Genomic DNA, 20,342 nt, shown 5'->3' with positions numbered 1-20,342 from the left:
CATTTGTTGATAGATGACTACGTGTTACATATAGCATAGTAAATATCCTACTTTCAGAATAGGTTTGTGTTTGAAACATGACAGATAACCTATTACCAAAATACTCCATGCATTACAGATTTAATAAACATTTTTGAAATTGTTTAATTTAGATCTGATATTTGGTCCATCTGCTATTTTTTCACGAGGGTGGTGTCATCTGTTTCCAAATGTTTGTGTAATTCATGAAATGATAATCATACTTCTGCTTCCTCCGTTTTCACACACAATTTTTATATTTTACAAACAAATGCTGTTTTAAAGCCTTTTTCTGTCTGTTTGTTTTAGCTCAGGCCTCCGACAGTGATAGGCCAGTTCCACACACTTTTCTTTGGCTCTGTTCGGATGTTCTTTCTGGGCGTCCTGGGCTTTGCAGTCTATGGCAATGAAGCTCTCCATTTTAGCTGTGATCCAGACAGGAGGGAGTTAAACCTCTACTGTTACAACCAATTTAGGCCGATAACACCTCAGGTAAGACAGCTTCCTGCATTAACCTATCTGATAATAGAATACAAGCTAGACAGAAACCATTGGTAATATGTCAGGATCCACAAACAGTTGTGAATTTTCACTCTACCATCGTTATAATATTCTGATGATATTGTATAATGTGATTTAAACCCAACACTATTCATTCCAGTCATTAAGTTCCAGTTGAAGTCAATGTAAATAACAATGTCATTAACAGAGGGGCTCAAAATATATGCTGTTGTTCAATGTGGACTTGTGAATAGGTTGTTTTTCCACTAGCCAGAATGTTATTCTGCTTGCAGGTATTCTGGGCATTGCAGCTGGTAACTGTTTTAGTCCCTGGAGCTGTATTTCATCTCTATGCTGCCTGTAAAAACATTGACCAGGAGGAAATCCTTCAGAGACCTATATACACCGTCTTCTACATCATCTCTGTCCTGCTAAGAATTATTCTGGAAGTCATCGCTTTTTGGCTACAGAGCCATCTCTTTGGTTTCCAGGTTCACCCACTCTACATGTGTGATGCCAGTGCCCTAGAAAATACGTTCAATGTCACAAAATGCATGGTGCCAGAACACTTTGAAAAGACCATATTTTTAAGTGCAATGTACACTTTCACTGGGATCACGGTGCTGCTGTGTGTTGCTGAGATATTTGAGATACTCTGTAGGAGATTGGGTTATTTGACCAATCAATGACCTGTGTGTTATTTGCTACAGAGTAATTGATCACATTTCACATTTCTGTGTGTCTATCCAGGTCTCACATGGACACCAATGCCGAAAACGACATACCTCTGCTTTTTTTTGTTGGGAGTTGACACTCAGACACTTCTTTCCATAATCCCATTGTTTAAGTCAAGTCACACAGATTTAAACCTTATTTTGTCAATAGACTAATGATATTGTTGTGACATATGCAGCTTTCAATCATTGGCCCACGTAAGAAAGAAAGGTGTTACCAGTAATTCTAATATTTTCCATATTTGTACCCAGTGAAAAGTTTTATAGCATTCTTGTAGTCTTTTTAGGGGCCTATAGAAAAACCTACATCCAGTACAACATATGGCCAATGTCATGTCATCAATGGTAACATCCTGATACCCTACGACAGAAGCTGAAAATGGGTCATTTTAAGGCATAGGGAGGCAAAAATTTCAACTAATGAAGCTTAGATTTGATTTCAATATTTGGCTTTTAGCCACAGCTAAAAGCCATCATTATTTTCAGGTCATAATACATTAGTAATTGTACATTTTGTATGAATTGAAGTACCATACTATATAAAGGTTCTCAAATTAGTTTTAAATTGTAAAGATTTTTGCACATCTCATTTGATGATTGTGAAATTAAGGTTTTGAAATACTATATATAGGAATGGTATCAATAACAACAATAATAAGTTAAAGAAGATGGGTTTCCATGCTACCAGATTTATCATGCAGATTCTGCACATCACTGTAGATTTTAGTGTGATTGCTGATAAGTCTGCTGGTCACAGTGTGGATGGTTAACCCATATATTTGACTATTTTAAGACCCTTTTCATAGCTTGAAGTATTATGCTTTTGATTTAACACTGTGCTGTTGCTGTACTGAAAATAATTACCTCTTTTGTTTTGTATCTGTAAATTATTATCAGGCATCCATCCAACTTTTGTTATTTTCAGCTAAATGTATCATCTCAGGTACAATATGGCATACTGCTTTCTGGTATTTGTGACAGATGGGTAGTTTTAAAGTTTGCCTCTTTCATTTTGTACAGAAAAGCCGAGGTAACTGTTAAAAGAAGCAATGACATTCATTTGGTTGTCAGTAAATCTGAGGAGTATTTTAGGGAAGTGGGATCAATTAGTTATCTGTTACGTAGGTTTTTTATTTTTACTCATGTTTGGTTGCTATGTTTAAATTTCTTAGGGTAATTGAATTTCATTACATCTATTGTCTGTTTTGACTGAGTGTTCTTTATAAAATGCATAGAACTTCTCAGCTCTGTTTAATAAAAGGGGCACATTTTATGACCAACTCATATCTTAGGACAATATTGTTCTACAGTATGATGTTTCTAAAAAAAAATCTGTCTGTTGCTTTTTAGCTCAGGATCAAAAATGTTCTTATGTTTCAAAAGTATCAGTTAGGTTAGTTTTTTTTGTTAGAGGTGGTGCTATGCAGCAGCTTTAATGTACTGACAAACTTTTGTATTGACAAAGCAACCCTAGATTAACAGGACTGCTGCATGCCCAGTTTCAGTTGCTTTCTATACATACCCTGTGTTCATGATAGCCCATGCTATCTCTTGGGGGGAAAGGTCAATATGCAGTGTAATCACAGCAGATCATTGTGGTGTCGAACAACTCCCCAAACAACAAGCTGCATGCAGTTCCTGGATGACAGTTTACTGCACAGGTATGCCATAATTGTCATTGATTGTTATTACATTCATATTATAATATTGTTGGCTACACAGCTCTTGAGATCACAGTGGAATGCATTGCAGTACACAGTAATGAATATCAATATGATGCTGTTTTGCTTTGATAGTCCTCCGGTCCTGCAGATGGCGCTACACGTATTGAACAAGGAGCAGAAGAATTCTGCGCGATTAGGAACATTTAAATATATATATAAAGATAACTAGCGATCCACATTTCGATTGTTGATAAATCTGTTATTGATATTCTTAGAGATGGCTCTTCCACCACAGCTAAAAGCCATTCAGCACTATCTAAGAACTGCACAGGAACATGAGAAGAGGGATCCTGTCGTGGCTTATTACTGTGAGTTTGTACTAGCCAACTCGGCTAACGTTAGTTGCCAATCATCTGTAAACCTATCGGCATAACTATGCATCGTCAAGTCAAATAGCTAACGTTAGTTACCTAACTATTGCGAACATGTAAATCCATAATGTTATGAGATGCGTAGAGAGGTTAGCTAGCTAACGTTAGCTATGGAATCATAACACCAGATAGTTAATGGTAGCGGCTAACGAATCATCTTGCCAGCTACAACTTTGACAATTTTTCTTGTTGACAGTCTTACTAGCGGGTAACTAAGTAAGCGCACTTCCTGCACCTTTGCTTGTTTCAGTCGGCTTTTTGCTTCCACAACAGTAGTCGAGGTGCATAGCATTTATTACTAGTTAATGTTAGTTGTTAGCCAACTGGTTTAGAAAGGTCGGCTTTAGACAATGCTCAAAGTAGCTAACGTTAGCTAGCTAACATGCTTTGCCACCTTTGCGAAAAAGCAGTTTATATGGTAAGATCATGGCTGGTTATCTGACTTGCCAGACAGTGTAAGGAAGATATGTGCCTAACGTTGGGTACATTTTGTGACAATCCCTTTCTGTAGAAGAATCAACATAACAAAACGTCCTCAAATGACTTGATTTAGCCCCCTCCTGCAACCTTAAATTCTTTCAGATGGATTGCCGGTAGTTTATTTACGCAAATGACTTTTTGCCTTTTAAATATTATGAGCGACAGACACCTAAATTTAAAGGGGATACTTCGGGATTCTGTCATTGATGCCCGTTATCTACTTCCCCAGAGTTAGATTAACTTGTGGATACCATTTTTATGTCTATGTGTCCAGTATAAAGGAAGCTGTTTTGTATGCTGATTATTCAATAAGGTAATGTTGATAAGAATGTCTTTACTTCAGCATCTTTGGGTAGCATGCATACAGCTCCATTCAGTGCATAGTACGTAATGCCTAATTTAGCTCACTCCTCACTACAGTAGGATACACACAACAGCAGCGCCATCTATTGGCGTGGGAACATCTCGTAACATAAGTTAGAGGTAGTTTCGCAAACCAATGCGAACTAGCGTTAACGTACTAGCAGATACCCATAGACGTCCAGCAATTGCACTTACGCCAGTTAGCAATAGAGCTAGCGCTACTTAGCAACTTATTTCAAACTGCACGCAGAGACATAATGATATCCACGAGTTCATCTGACTGGCTGGGGAAGTTGCGTTAGGCTCTCAGAACAAAATCATGCAAAGTTTAGTAACCAAGATATCTCCACTATAATAATGTGTTAAAATTGTTAAGTGCTTTTCATTATACAAGAATAATCTCAAGTGGATAGAAGAAAAACTACAACAATTATTTTATATATGCAACCATTTCAAACGATGTGGAGGACCTGGGCTTGGGTAGTTTCACGTGGTGTTGAGGCTAGTTGGACGTACTGCCAAATTCTCTAAAACGATGTAGGAGGCAGTTTATGGTAGAGAAATATACATTCAAATCTCTGGCAACAGCTCTGGTGGACATTCCTACAGTCAGCATACTATTTTTTATTTATTTTTTATTCATGTTTATTTCAGTTCATGAAATATAGGACCAACACTTTACACGTTGCGTTTATATTTTTGTTCAGTATGTGTGTGTGTCGACAATTCCATGGTAACAGAATGACGCTGAGACTTGAAAATGTGTCACTTTAAAATGATTCCAAACAAAAGCCATTGATTACAAAATTAAACAAACCATACAACTCTGTGCAAAAGGACACATTTTTGCTCAAGGACTAATTTAAAAAATGTCCGGTAAAAATTGTGCAAAAAAACATTTACTCCAAGGACAGTGCAGATGTAAAATTTGGTAACAGAATGATGGTTAAATATCCCAAAATTTGATTTGACCATGTTTTCCAAAAACGGTTAAATATCTACTCTGAATCTAGATTCAAAGATGTCTGCAGAAGGAATGGGGAGTCAGCTATAATGACACCTTAAATTTAACCTCTTTTGGTTATTGAACACTAGAACAGAATGGCGGTAACATAATGACATCATGGGTCCCTGATTTGTACTATACAGAAATGCATAGTTATGAATGGAATTTTCTTCATGGGGATGTGTCCTGAATAGCTACACAAACATTGAAAAATGTAATATCCTCCTTTGCATGTTTGGGTATTGTTACAAAACCAATAACTAGCCTACGGATATTGTTGCACTCGCTTTGTCTAGGACTCCTAGGCCTAGTTACGTGGTCTGTAAAAAACAACACATGTGGTGTCTATAGAAAAATACACGTTTTAAAATTCATCCATATCGATTGGTCAAAAGAACAGACGCCTTTCGGTCAGCGAAAGCCCTAGTTGACAGTTGATTAGATTGTTGTAATAGGGAAAGAAGGAAGTGTATTTAAATGACTAAATAAAGATTGGCAATAGGTTTAGCTACCTAAGAATCTTCCTGCATGTTTATGGACCAATGACGCTGTAGATCAGCACGCGATACATGTGTGCTTTCTCACATCTCAAATTATGGGCAGATTTGAGTCATTTTCATCTTTGTTTACTAGCCTTGTTCTTGTTAGATGTTATGTACATTTTATGGCTTGGTAGCAAATGTCATTGCCATTGAGCTAGTTTTCATAGTAGCAGTAAACAGCAGCAAGTGATATGAGCGATTTGAAAGAGATGTGAAAGGGAGTCGAGTTACAGCCTCGCTCTATCCAGTCGTAGCAGTAGGATCAAGTTACAACCCACCCATTTCTTGAAAGATAGCTGAACTAGCCAATTGAATTGTTTTGAATTTCGTCCGGGCAGCTGAAAAAAAATCACAATCTCGATCACGGAAAATGACATAAAAGGACTGCTTTCATAAGCATCTGTGATCACATCATGATGTTACGTTGTACCCATTTGCAATGAATAGATGTTTTTTGTATATTCTCAAACCAACAGCAGTGCCTATATGATGTCTTTCCATACAGGCGTGACATGCTGGAGTGGTGCTTCGATGCAAATGTTGTTGATCAGTAGACTAATATAAATCCCAAATGGAAGGAAAACAGATTGTCATCTGCAGCACCATAGACTCCAAAACAAGCTCAATATTTCAATGCACATTCCTATTTAATATGCGTTCACCTGTGTTGTGAGTAGGCCTATGCCCTCTTAATTTACCCAGTTTATCAAGCAATGTACCATTTAAAAAATAAATAATAATACCGTTATGTAGTTTGGTGAAAACGAAGTCCAATGTATTGTTTGATTTTAAAATTGGTAAATTAATGCAGACATGGCTGTGTCTGAGAAATGTCATCAATATTCAAATGTAAGGATTTTGAATATCGGCCCTCACCCTCCTTGACTCCCAAAAATCGGTATCGGCATCGGCCCTAACATATCCACGTTGGTCGTTTCTACCAGGTTACTATAGCGAACCATGTGTAAAATGGACTGTTGGAGAATGCTTCCCTCACTGATAGAGTATACTGTGGCCTTCCTGTCTGGAAGCTGGAGCCCGATAGGCTCCCATTGAGAGGGGCTGCTGTCTGCCAATACAAGCTTTAACATGGCTCATTACAGAGATCCAGTTGACTGACAATGGCTGCCTTTGGTTGAATGGGATGTGCAGGACATGCTGTGAGGTGGATTAGCCAAATATGCTTGGAAACATGTTTTTCCAGTTTGGGACAACTGCCCGCCTGGGTCGTTCATTCAAATTGGAATGGTGGGTGTGTTGGTAGAATTGAAAGGAAATCAGTAAAGTAATTGGTGTCCTTTGGATGTCTGTCCTGTTTTTTTGTGTGTACTATTATGAATATTGATCTGCAAAAAAATAATGTTATAGCAGCGGGGGGGATTGTCAGTTGATGGGGTTTAGACAAAGTGTAGTAGTGGTAACTTTGTTTTTTCTTGACTTTTCCAAATTTGTCAGATTTTTTTATTTATTTAGGCTTGTTTGGACTAAAGCAAAGATGGTTGAATGTCTTTCAGCGTCAGAGTTCCTTGTTGCACGGCCAATGTGCGGCAGAGTGGACCATTAATTCAGCATGCCACTGGAGGTCAGCACCAACATGTCTCTGAATGACTCAACCATTGTCTTTGGGAGGTTGTAGAGCTGAGAGCCATAATCACTGACTACTTCTCTCAACCTGATTCTGCCTTTTGTTTGGAAATCTTATAGTTGAGCAGTTCATTGTTATGGATCTATACTGAACAAAAATAGAAATGCAACAATTTCAAAGATTTTACTGAAATATAGTTCATAAGAAGGAACTCAGTGAATTGAAATAAATTCATTACTCCCTAATCAATGGATTTCACATGACTGTGCAGGGGTGGTCCTGGGATGGCATAGGCCCATCCAATCGGAATTCCCCACAAGGGAACACCCCCCCTCTCCTCAGATGATCCCGCAGGTGAAGAAGCCGGATGTGGAGGTCATGGGCTGGTGTTCATAATTTAGGCTGAATAGGCTATACATACAAAATTATGATAAATAAAAAAGTATACCAGTTAAATGTAAGGACCAAACAATTGACAGCTGTAGATGGGAATAGATTTTTGACGTACCGATTCCATGGCACATGGTTTATGAAGAGATATGCAAAACGACGCCGGATTCAAAATTATTATACAAAATTCTTGCAACCAATAAAATGTTATTTATATGGAGGGATAAAAGCTTCCCAGCTCTGCAGATTCTGCTGTGAAGAGTCAGAATCATTAGATCATTTGTTTTGGTACTGTCCAAATGTAGCTTGTTTTTGGTCACAGGTCCAGGAATGCCTGAGGAATTGCAATATTTACCTGGAGCTAACCCTGCAGATAGCACTAATGGGCGATCTGAAAAGTAATTGTCAATCGATCAATAATAAAATAATAGTTTTAGCAAAAATAAACAATGAAAATAGAAAGCTTCAGAGCTTTTGTGAAACATCACAGTACAGTAAAAAAAAATATGGCAAATAGAAATCCAATATTGATGGTGTTAAGAGAATGAATGATGGGAGGGGTTGAATTGAGCTGAAGGTTGGGAGTAATAACAGCTAATATCAACTAGATAACTAATGTAAAAAATAGTGTGCCTGTAAAACATGTATAGGTTAAGAACTTTTTTGAAAGAGCACAGTTTGAAAGATATGGAAATGGAAATCAAACCGGATGGACATCAGAAATTGATGGTTGAGGGTAGAGGAAGGACAGGAGTAAAAACAAACAAATTAGAACTATTGTGTCCATAAAATGTATATAGTATGTATTAGCTGGAAATACAGGCCTATGTTATTCACTAGTTTTCCCCAATTGGGGGATGTGTGGTAGGGTTGCAGGGTAATAAAGGAAATATATCTACATATAAAAAAACGATATATATATTATTCAAAAAAAATATCTGGAGGATTGGAAGTGATGCAGACAATTAGATAGATTGATGGAAACTACAATCTGCCAATATTGCCATTTACAGTTAGTTAGCTGGCGTTCTAAATCCTAGTGTTTCCATTCCCCTTTAACCACCATTATTTAACCCAAGTACCCCTTTTCTTGACTGTGGCACCTGTATCTTTCCTACTAGTGTAGACCCCTGCACCATGGCGCTGTGCTACAGTATTCATTTATGGAAAAGGCTCTCTTTAACATCGTTTTCCCTCCCGCTTCCTGGAGTTCACCCAGCCTTTGGATTGAAATGCAGCTACATAATAACATCCTTGTAGTGAGGAGAGCGAGTACGCAGGCTAGCATTCCAGAATACACAATTCTGTTCTCACTGCAGATGTCAGTGAAAACACTTGGTCACGTCCAAACTGAGGTCTCGGCTCACACAGTTTTACATTTCATTTTTTTAAATGTCTAACGTCAAGCTTGCGTAGGGGATGCATGCCAGGACAAGCATGTATTCTTCCCATTTATAACCATTTAACAAGGATGCTAGTTACATTCTAATAGTTCTGAAACCCGAAAGATTATTGACCGAATGTTATAGGCGGTTTTGTTGCTTCAAGATATATTGACAAGGATGTCTTAGCGTAGGCCTGCGTTGTGGTGTTTCAACTACCACTTTCCTGTTTCTGTGAAAGCACCGTTGTATGGGGAAAAATATTAAATGACTGCTTGTAAGATTGGGAAGTATTCTTGAACATTCTCTTCGAAGAGGACTGTCAACAGTAGAGGACACTGATCCCGGGAAAATTGGCTACATAGTGCAGCATACAGGGATGATTTCTGTATTTTGACAGTTTAAATATCTTGACAACTTGATTGCTGACAGTCACAAAATGTTTTGCTTATGTCAACAATGGACTAATGAAAAGTGTTTATCCTTTAAGCTGCATTTTAATATTTCTATATAATCAAAGTAGGCTAGAGGACGAATGACTGCTGCTGACTGTCTATTTTTGTGTCACCTTTTTAAGTCAACATATCATTGGACACTGTAGTTTGTCATTCTCCTACATCTCAGTCTGGGCGAGAGATGATTTCCAAAAACTTGTGAGAGAATGCTGTAACCACTCTGGCCATCCATGTTGTTCCCTTACTCAACATACTCACATAAAAAGTTCTGCCCATGGCAAAATGATTTTTTTCCCCCCTGAAGTACAGTTGAATTATGGTTTCTATTTTCATGGCCTTGTATCGTGAATGGTCTCAGTGTTGCATTGTTTCACGGGAGGAAAATTGGATGTTAATGCTGTATGAGTGTAATCGCTTGACAAAGGATGAGATTGTGGGTGCCCACTGTGATGTGCTGTGACCAACATCATATGAACAAATTGATCCCCATGGCTTTGGTTGTGGTTAATTGTTTAGGAAATATTGACAGGCATACTTTGGCATAGTTTTGCGAGACATTTTCATTCTCAGCTTGCCATTGTCTGGTTAAAGGACAGTGATTTTCAAAAAAATTAGTTCGTAAACTTTTTGAACAGTGTTCTCAATTATTCATATTCTCCTGTTTTTTTTGTTTTTTACATGCTTTGTTTTGATAGATGATAGAGGGTGAAGCCTATTAACAATACATGTAATTATGGGGAGCATATGAAATAGTGTCTATCTAAACTGAACTGAATAGAATCAAATTGAACCCTAAAGTAGTGACTGTATTATTATGTTCTGCTTCTGTCTCATAAGTTGGTGACCTTAACCCGTGTCCCTCCGGGGTTTGATGTTCGATTGACATTTGAATTGAGTCCGTGTTATCGTTGGAGAGATGGAGATAACCATTTAACAGGCCCAGTCTGGCATTTTGGTTCCAGCCCCAGGCTTTTCCTTGTTAATTTTTAATGCAGCAGCATTCAGCCACGCCATACACTATGATGGCATTCCAGGTGGGCTACTGCTGTCAGAAACTTGACAAACAAAGAAATATATGTATTTTCGCACTCTTAGGCCGCGTTATTATATAGCTGCCTTGAATGCGGGATTTAGCCTAGATGGCATAATTTATCATTGAAACAGACTTGCAGTGCATTCGGAAAGAATTCAGACCTCTTCACTTTTTGTTACATTACAGCCTTATTCTAAAATTGATAAAATATTGTTTTCCCCTCATCAATCTACACATCATACCCCATAATGACAAAGCAGAAACAGGTGTTTGCAAATGCATACATAAAATAAAAAATAAAAAACTGAAATATCACATTTGCCTAGTTAAATAAAAGTATTCAGACCTTTTACTCAGTATTTTGTTGAAGCACCTTTGGAAGCGATTACAGCCTTGATTCTTCTTGTGTAGGACGCTACAAGTTTGGCACACCTGTACTTGGTGAGTTTCTCCCATTCTTCTCTGTAGATCCTCTCGAGCCCTGTCAGGTTGGATGTGGAGCGTCTCTGCACAGCTATTTTCAGGTTTTCCAGAGATGTTCGATCGGGTTCATGTCCGGGCTCTGGCTGGGCCACTCAAGGACATTTGAGCGGTCGCATCCGCGCTTCGGTCTGCAGGTTGTATAACTTTTCATTACATTTCATTATAGTACAACGGTTTGATTTGTCTAATCTTAGCAATTTCTTCTTTATCGCTAGCTACAGCTAGCAAACGTCTTTGTATCAAACTCAACTGATAATTGCGTAATTATCGATAATTTGTAGTTTAGAGTGTGTGTAGTTTTAGAGCACATATGTCAGTCAAGGCTCCTATCTGGGATGATCTTGATTTATTATTAGAACCAGCAGCTAGCCAGCTACGCAAACGTTCACCGTCTCACAGTAAAATTAACGTAGCACTGGATAGTAACTATCACACTCAACTGAGCGACTTTGATTAGTGTAACAAAGTGTTAAAACGAGGCCCAAATCTCGCAGGCTAAAAAGCCATAGTTGTCTTTTATTTTGGCAGAAGAGATCGCTCAGCCCGCCATTTACGGAGGGGGGATTTCATCAAAACTGCATGATTAAAGTTTAGATAATTGCCCAGAAAGGCAACTGTGAGTTTAGAGACCAGTTGTCCATCAATCTAAAAGAGCAGCTTGTGAAAAAGGGAAAAGATTTTATTGCATATTCCTTGGCTGTGTTTCTGACATTGCCCAGTTTAACCGCAGAGGAGTTTTTGGTTTTACAATGGCATTGGTAAATGAGATGGAGCTGCCTTTGAAAAACTCGTTTTGACAACCGACGGAGCACGGACACAGGAGCATGGTGGCGAAGATTCAAACCAAGAGCTGACAGCTTATCATTGTATCACACCAGAAGGTTTGAAAATGGAGCTGCTGTCAATGAGCATCAGCCAGCTGCCAGGAAAAACTCGAACAGGTGCTTCAAAGATGAGCTGAGCTGACAGCTTATCATTGAGGAGATTTGTCTGTTCTTGGACAGCAAAGGGAAAGACACAACACAACTCCGAGTGTTTCTGTGTGAAATGGCTTTTCTGTGTGAGACGAGTCATCTGAATGCAATAAATCTTGCAGCTGCAGGGTCGGGATCGTGTCATCTCTGATATGTACAGTACAGTGAAGGCATTTAAAACCAAACTGACTCTGTGGGAGACGCAGATGCGGAAAGAAAATTTGAGCCACTTTCCCAGCTGCCAGACCATGAAAGAGAAGCTCTCTACCAGTAGCACACAGTTGGCTGATAAAATAGGTATGCTTGCATGACTTTCGACGCCGATTTGCTGACTTTGAAGCACAAAAAGCAGGTTGGAACTGCTCGGTAACCCATTTGCTGTTGACGTGAAAGCTCACCACCAAACCTCCAAATGGAGTTTTGACAATGCAATGATGCACTGAGGGGCAAAATATTGGGTGCTGCGGATTACCCGTTTCCTCCCCCGGCACAATGCCCCAGCTGTCCAGGCTGCTCAAACGTTTCTATGTTTGGCAGCACATACCTGTGTGAACAACTGTTTTCTTTGATGAACCTGAACAAAACATCACACAGAAGTCGACTTACTGCTGACACCTCCACTAATTCTGAGGATTTCTTCAGCTCAGAGCCTTACCCGAACTTGATGAACTTGTGGAAAAGATGGGACACCACCAAGTATCACCCTCAACCTCAAACAAGTGAACATTACTGTGCAATCACATATTTAGAGTTTTTACTCAGTTCAATTTTAAAAGTTAAAATTTAATATTTGTTTTTCACTGCATGTTACTTCTCCTTAAACAAAGTGTTGTTTTTGATTAATAGATTTTTGCACTTTATTTTTTTGTATTTCAATCCAATTATATTTTAAAAATATTTCAGTTGAGTGGATGATAGAAAATTGCTATTATTGTTTTTTTCTTTGAAGTAAATTTAGCCCACTTTTGCTAAAATAGAAAATATAGTCTACTGATGGTGCCTTGAATACCGGTTTCTTTCATTTAATGTTCATGTTATGGGGATATTTATATAAAGGAAATTTGTCTTTTGTGTCTGTTGAAAATTAAAGATTACTGACAGAGCCATAAGAAAATATTGCTTTATTTATCTGATCATATTGTAATATATTTGTTAGGTTTTCAGTAGGTTCAATTAGGTTCACTAGACTATATGCGTCATTTAAAAATTTTTCAATGAACATTCGAACAGTCCGGCCCTCGTCTTGTAGCTGATTTTTTTATTTGGCCCTCCGTCCATTTGACTTTGACACCCCTGTTTTAGAGTGATTATCTTAATTTACCGAGGTTAGCTAGCCAGCTATTTGTCGTCCTTAACGTAGGAGACACTGCTAGCTAGCCAACAGCTAGCCAAAGTCTACCGAACAGAACTTCCGCACTCAACAACCCGGTCGCATTTCGCTTCGCTCCACAGGTAGTATCACATTTTTCATTTCATTTCATTACAGTCCCAACGGTGTGATTTGTTTGATCGTAGCTAGCTACATAGCTAGCTACATAGCCGTCTTTGTTTCAAAGATAATTGTGTAGTCTAGAGCGATTTTCTAGGTTAGCTAGCCAGCTATTGTCGTTCTTTTAACGCAACGTAACGTAATCAACACTGCTAGCTAGCCAGCTAGCCCCGAATAGCAGCATTGTAGAAACTTTACACTCAACGGAACGACTTGATTAGTGTAGTGTCAACAACGCAGCCACTGCCAGCTAGCCTACAAAGTCAACAACGCAGCCACTGCCAGCTAGCCTACCTCAGCAGTACTGTATCATTTTAATCATTTTAGTCAATTAGATTCTTGCTACGTAAGCTTAACTTTCTGAACATTCGAGACGTGTAGTCCACTTGTCATTCCAATCTCCTTTGCATTAGCGTAGCCTCTTCTCTAGCCTGTCAACTATGTGTCTGTCTATCCCTGTTCTCTCCTCTCTGCACAGACCATACAAACGCTCCACCCGCGTGGCCGCGGCCACCCTAATCTGGTGGTCCCAGCGCGCACGACCCACGTGGAGTTCCAGGTCTCCGGTAGCCTCTGAACTGCCGATCTGCGGCCAACAAGGCAGAGTTCATCTCAGCCTATGCCTCCCTCCAGTCCCTCGACTTCTTGGCACTGACGGAAACATGGATCACCACAGACAACACCGCTACTCCTACTGCTCTCTCTTCGTCCGCCCACGTGTTCTCGCACACCCCGAGAGCTTCTGGTCAGCGGGGTGGTGGCACCCGGGATCCTCATCTCTCCCAAGTGGTCATTCTCTCTTTCTCCCCTTACCCATCTGTCTATCGCCTCCTTTGAATTCCATGCTGTCACAGTTACCAGCCCTTTCAAGCTTAACATCCTTATCATTTATCGCCCTCCAGGTTCCTCGGAGAGTTCATCAATGAGCTTGATGCCTTGATAAGCTCCTTTCCTGAGGACGGCTCACCTCTCACAGTTCTGGGCGACTTTAACCTCCCCACGTCTACCTTTGACTCATTCCTCTCTGCCTCCTTCTTTCCACTCCTCTCCTCTTTTGACCTCACCCTCTCACCTTCCCCCCACTCACAAGGCAGGCAATACGCTCGACCTCATCTTTACTAGATGCTGTTCTTCCACTAACCTCATTGCAACTCCTCCAAGTCTCCGACCACTACCTTGTATCCTTTTCCCTCTCGCTCTCATCCAACACTTCCCACACTGCCCCTACTGGATGGTATCGCGCCGTCCCAACCTTCGCTCTCTCTCCCCCCCTACTCTCTCCTCTTCCATCCTATCATCTCTTCCCTCTGCTCAAACCTTCTCCAACCTATCTCCTGATTCTGCCTCCTCAACCCTCCTCTCCTCCCTTTCTGCATCCTTTGACTCTCTATGTCCCCTATCCTCCAGGCCGGCTCGGTCCTCCCCTCCCGCTCCGTGGCTCGACGACTCATTGCGAGCTCACAGAACAGGGCTCCGGGCAGCCGAGCGGAAATGGAGGAAAACTCGCCTCCCCTGCGGACCTGGCATCCTTTCACTCCCTCCTCTCTACATTTTCCTCTTCTCTCTCTGCTGCTAAAGCCACTTTCTACCACTCTAAATTCCAAGCATCTGCCTCTAACCCTAGGAAGCTCTTTGCCACCTTCTCCTCCCTCCTGAATCCTCCTCCCCCTCCCCCTCCCCCTCCTCCCTCTCTGCAGATGACTTCGTCAACCATTTTGAAAAGAAGGTCGACGACATCCGATCCTCGTTTGCTAAGTCAAACGACACCGCTGGTTCTGCTCACACTGCCCTACCCTGTGCTCTGACCTCTTTCTCCCCTCTCTCTCCAGATGAAATCTCGCGTCTTGTGACGGCCGGCCGCCCAACAACCTGCCCGCTTGACCCTATCCCCTCCTCTCTTCTCCAGACCATTTCCGGAGACCTTCTCCTTACCTCACCTCACTCATCAACTCATCCCTGACCGCTGGCTACGTCCCTTCCGTCTTCAAGAGAGCGAGAGTTGCACCCCTTCTGAAAAACCTACACTCGATCCCTCCGATGTCAACAACTACAGACCAGTATCCCTTCTTTCTTTTCTCTCCAAAACTCTTGAACGTGCCGTCCTTGTCCAGCTCTCCCGCTATCTCTCTCAGAATGACCTTCTTGATCCAAATCAGTCAGGTTTCAAGACTAGTCATTCAACTGAGACTGCTCTTCTCTGTATCACGGAGGCACTCCGCACTGCTAAAGCTAACTCTCTCTCCTCTGCTCTCATCCTTCTAGACCTATCGGCTGCCTTCGATACTGTGAACCATCAGATCCTCCTCTCCACCCTCTCCGAGTTGGGCATCTCCGGCGCGGCCCATGCTTGGATTGCGTCCTACCTGACAGGTCGCTCCTACCAGGTGGCGTGGCGAGAATCTGTCTCCTCACCACGCGCTCTCACCACTGGTGTCCCCCAGGGCTCTGTTCTAGGCCCTCTCCTATTCTCGCTATACACCAAGTCACTTGGCTCTGTCATAACCTCACATGGTCTCTCCTATCATTGCTATGCAGACGACACACAATTAATCTTCTCCTTTCCCCTCTGATGACCAGGTGGCGAATCGCATCTCTGCATGTCTGGCAGACATATCAGTGTGGATGACGGATCACCACCTCAAGCTGAACCTCGGCAAGACGGAGCTGCTCTTCCTCCCGGGGAAGGACTGCCCGTTCCATGATCTTGCCATCACGGTTGACAACTCCATCGTGTCCTCCTCCCAGAGCGCTAAGAACCTTGGCGTGATCCTGGACAACACCCTGTCGTTCTCAACTAACATCAAGGCGGTGGCCCGTTCCTGTAGGTTCATGCTCTACAACATCCGCAGAGTACGACCCTGCCTCACACAGGAAGCGGCGCAGGTCCTAATCCAGGCACTTGTCATCTCCCGTCTGGATTACTGCAACTCGCTGTTGGCTGGGCTCCCTGCATGTGCCATTAAACCCCTACAACTCATCCAGAACGCCGCAGCCCGTCTGGTGTTCAACCTTCCCAAGTTCTCTCACGTCACCCCGCTCCTCCGCTCTCTCCACTGGCTTCCAGTTGAAGCTCGCATCCGCTACAAGACCATGGTGCTTGCCTACGGAGCTGTGAGGGGAACGGCACCTCAGTACCTCCAGGCTCTGATCAGGCCCTACACCCAAACAAGGGCACTGCGTTCATCCACCTCTGGCCTGCTCGCCTCCCTACCACTGAGGAAGTACAGTTCCCGCTCAGCCCAGTCAAAACTGTTCGCTGCTCTGGCCCCCCCAATGGTGGAACAAACTCCCTCACGACGCCAGGACAGCGGAGTCAATCACCACCTTCCGGAGACACCTGAAACCCCACCTCTTTAAGGAATACCTAGGATAGGATAAAGTAATCCTTCTCACCCCCCCCCCCCCCTTAAAAGACTTAGATGCACTATTGTAAAGTGGCTGTTCCACTGGATGTCATAAGGTGAAAGCACCAATTTGTAAGTCGCTCTGGATAAGAGCGTCTGCTAAATGACTTAAATGTAAATGTTAAATGTAGAGACTTGTACCCAAGCCACTCCTGCGTTGTCTTGGCTGTTTGCTTAGGGTCATTGTCTTGTTGGAAGATGAACCTTCGCCCCAGTCTGAGGTCCTGAGCGCTCTGGAGCAAGTTATCATCAAGGATCTCTCTGTACTTTGCTCCATTCATCTGTCCCTCGATCCTGACTAGTCTTGCAGTCTCTACCGCTGAAAAACATCCCATCAGCATGCTTCATCCTAGGGATAGGGCCAGGTTTCCTCCAGACGTGATGCTTGGCATTCAGGCCAAAGTGTTCGTTTCATCAGAACAGATCATCTTGTTTCTCATGGTCTGAGAGTCCTTTTGGTGCCTTTTGGCAAACTCCTAGCGGGCTGTCATGTGCCTTTTACTGAGGAGTAGCTTCCGTCTGGCCACTCTACCATGATTGGTGGAGTGCTGCAGAGGTGGTTGTCATTCTGGGAGGTTCTCCCATCTCCACAGAAGAACTCTGGAGCTCTGTCAGAGTGACTATCGGGTTTTTGGTCACCTCCCTGACCAAGGCCCTTCTCCCTTGATTGCTCAGTTTGGCCAGGCGGCCAGCTCTAGGAAGAGTCTTGGTGATTCCAAACTTCTTCCATTTAAGAATGATGGCCACTGTGTTTTGGGGACCTTCAATGCTGCAGAAATTTTTTGGTACCCTTCCCCTAATCTGTGCCTCGACACAATCCTGTCTCTGTGCTCTACGGACAATTCCTTCGACCTCATGGCTTGGTTTTTGCTGTGACATGCACTGTCAACTGTGGGACCTTATATAGACAGGTGTGTGCCTTTCCAAATCATGTTCAATCAATTTAATTTACGACAGGTGGACTCCATGTTGTATAAACATGTCAAGGATGATCAATGGAAACACAGTGCACCAGAGCTCAATTTCGAGTCTCATTAAAAAAAAGGGGGTCAGAATACTTATGTAAATAAGGTAAGGTAATAAGTTTTTTTGTTGTTTTTTTTACAAAAAACTGTTTTCACTTTGTCCTTTTTGGGTAATGTGGGTAGATTGATGAGGGAAAAAATGTATTTAATCCATTTTAGAACAAGGCTGTAACGTAACAAAATGTGAAGGTCTGAATACTTTCCAAATGCACTGTCTGCTGTCTGTTACTGCCTCATACCCATCACTGTTGATCTGGACAAGAATGATTACCGCATTCCTTGGTCTGTAAACATTGACATTTACAGTGAAACATAAAACATTTCCCACTCATAGGCTTCATACTGAGAGCAGCCTTGTGTCAAAGACCGGTGCCTTTATTTAAATTAACCCACTGTATTTTTGCCTTACTTAGAGCACTCCCAGCTGGGCATATTTGCTTTTTCTTTTCTGCTGGGAATCACCGCGTTTTACAATGTAATGATTGGAAATGTGACTTGCTGATTTAGTCTTGATGTGCTGCTGAAATGGAAGCTGATGTTGGCTTGCCTACTTTCTGTCCTCTTCAGCTCACAGGCAGGTCTATAGAAGCCTGTTGCATTTGAGGCAAAGACAGTTGGCAAAACTTCAGAATGACAAGTGCATCACTGGTCTTACTGACGAGCTCAATAAAATATGGTACTTTACATTGTCATTTTGGTAACAAACATTCGCTGAAATATTGTGCTTGTTCATGGTTTGGTGTAGCCTATTCTATGATCTGCTTAGCAAATTGCATGGTCACTCTTTGAAGAATGGCAGATCCTTGTTCCATGTTCCTTGGCTAGACAGGCTATAGGCTACAAGCTGTTCTAGTGGCTCACCTTTTAATTTCCTTAGGGACAGCAGCATCCATCAACCTGTGTGCATTTAAATTGCCAATGTGTGGGTGGTGAAAGGTGTTATCTTCATTAGAGAGGAGGACACCTACATGGGTTCTGGGTAAGCAGAGTCCACATGCCTGCCTTTGTCTAGCTAATGACTTTGAACTACAGCTGGCGCGATTTGTTGTTCTGTCCCGGTTGGAGACAGCACATTATTAAGGCTCTGACTGAAGTCCTTCAGGGACTCCGAGCCTCACCTCAGGCTCTAGACTACCATTCAAAACAGTCAGTATACTGCTTTTTCTTCTACCTTTTCCTGGTTATACTTGTTTTGTATTATTGTTCTACAGCCTACATACAGTGGGGCAAAAAAGTATTTAGTCAGCCACCAATTGTGCAAGTTCTCCCACTTAAAAAGATGAGAGAGGCCTGTAATTTTCATCATAGGTACACTTCAACTATGACGGACAAAATGAGAGAGAAAAAATCCAGAAAATCACATTGTAGGATTTTTAATGAATTTATTTGCAAATTATGGTGGAAAATAAGTATTTTCTTTTGTTGGTTGGAAACTGCAGCACTCGAAACAGCTGTAAGCCCAGAGTTGTTGGACTTGGCAGTGACGTCTCAAACATTCAGTGTGCTTCCAAAAGTTGCACACAGCGAAGACGTTAAGGCTCATGGGACTATCCCTCACCAGATGTCTGGGTGTGCGCATGTTTTAAATCTCTGAAAACTGAGAGAAGGGCGCTAATGGTCCAGAGTCTGGATGCATACAATTGAAGCATGCAAGGATCTGGCAACATGGAGGAGAGGGTGGACGGACAGTGTGTTTTTAAAAACATGAGAGCCAAGACTGTGTATCCAGGCTGTTATGTGCTCAGTGGTACAATGCTAAGGAGACAACCGCAATAATGCTAATATTTACACAGCCTCTTTCACAGACTTGCACTGTTGAGAGGATGAATAATTTCACCCAAAGTGAGTGTCATAACTAACAGAGGAATGTGAAAATAATCAAGTAAGGCTCAAGTTTTAAGAAACTAGTAAGGCCTATTTCTAGAGGTTCTCAGACTGCATGCTGGACAAATTATTAGGGTACTTTAATTTGAAAGACATCGTGAACGCAAAAACACATTTTTGATTTCCTCCACATAACATACAGAACAATGTACCCAGTCCACTTTTGCTCTTACCATATCAACTTGGTGTTTTAAAGATGATCAGATCTGGGAACCAGAGGGTTTTGACATTTTGATATTGTAGAAACATTTTCAGTGAAACGTCACCACTGACTCATTGCTCTGAGATTAAATAGTGATACCTGTTTCCTTCTCTGTCAGGTCGGCTTTATGCCATGCAGACGGGAATGAAACTGGACAGCAAAACCCCAGAATGTCGGAAGTTTCTTGTGAAACTGATGGACCAGTTAGAAACGGTAAGATATCAGCCAGCCTACACATGGCAATGTTTTAAACAGGTTTGCTCACAATATAACAAGTCTATCTACTATTGTCACATT

General features: G+C 41.6%; 2 protein-coding genes across 3 annotated transcripts in view; both read left to right on the top strand.

The window, feature by feature from the left end:
* LOC115140485 (gap junction epsilon-1 protein-like) overlaps positions 1-1,558 on the top strand; it is a 2,691-nt gene extending 1,133 nt beyond the window's left edge. For both annotated transcript variants that reach the window (XM_029678826.2, XM_029678827.2), the window contains exons 2-3: positions 328-510; positions 813-1,558. In XM_029678826.2, the coding sequence (XP_029534686.1) occupies positions 328-510; positions 813-1,208 (579 nt within the window). In that variant the 3' untranslated portion in view covers positions 1,209-1,558. The remainder of the gene's footprint in view (positions 1-327; positions 511-812) is intronic.
* Positions 1,559-3,075: 1,517 nt separating this feature from the next.
* The window catches only part of LOC115139400 (vacuolar protein sorting-associated protein VTA1 homolog), a 47,791-nt gene continuing 30,524 nt past the window's right edge, over positions 3,076-20,342 (top strand). The window contains 2 exon segments of the mRNA XM_029676737.2: positions 3,076-3,285; positions 20,164-20,258. Coding sequence (XP_029532597.2) covers positions 3,195-3,285; positions 20,164-20,258 — 186 coding nt within the window. The 5' untranslated portion in view covers positions 3,076-3,194.

Source organism: Oncorhynchus nerka, linkage group LG13 (genome assembly GCF_034236695.1).
Source record: "Oncorhynchus nerka isolate Pitt River linkage group LG13, Oner_Uvic_2.0, whole genome shotgun sequence".
In the NCBI taxonomy this organism is placed as follows: Eukaryota; Metazoa; Chordata; class Actinopteri; order Salmoniformes; family Salmonidae; genus Oncorhynchus; species Oncorhynchus nerka.
Note: the sequence above shows the minus strand (reverse complement) of the source record. Positions and strands in the feature narration are given on the sequence as shown.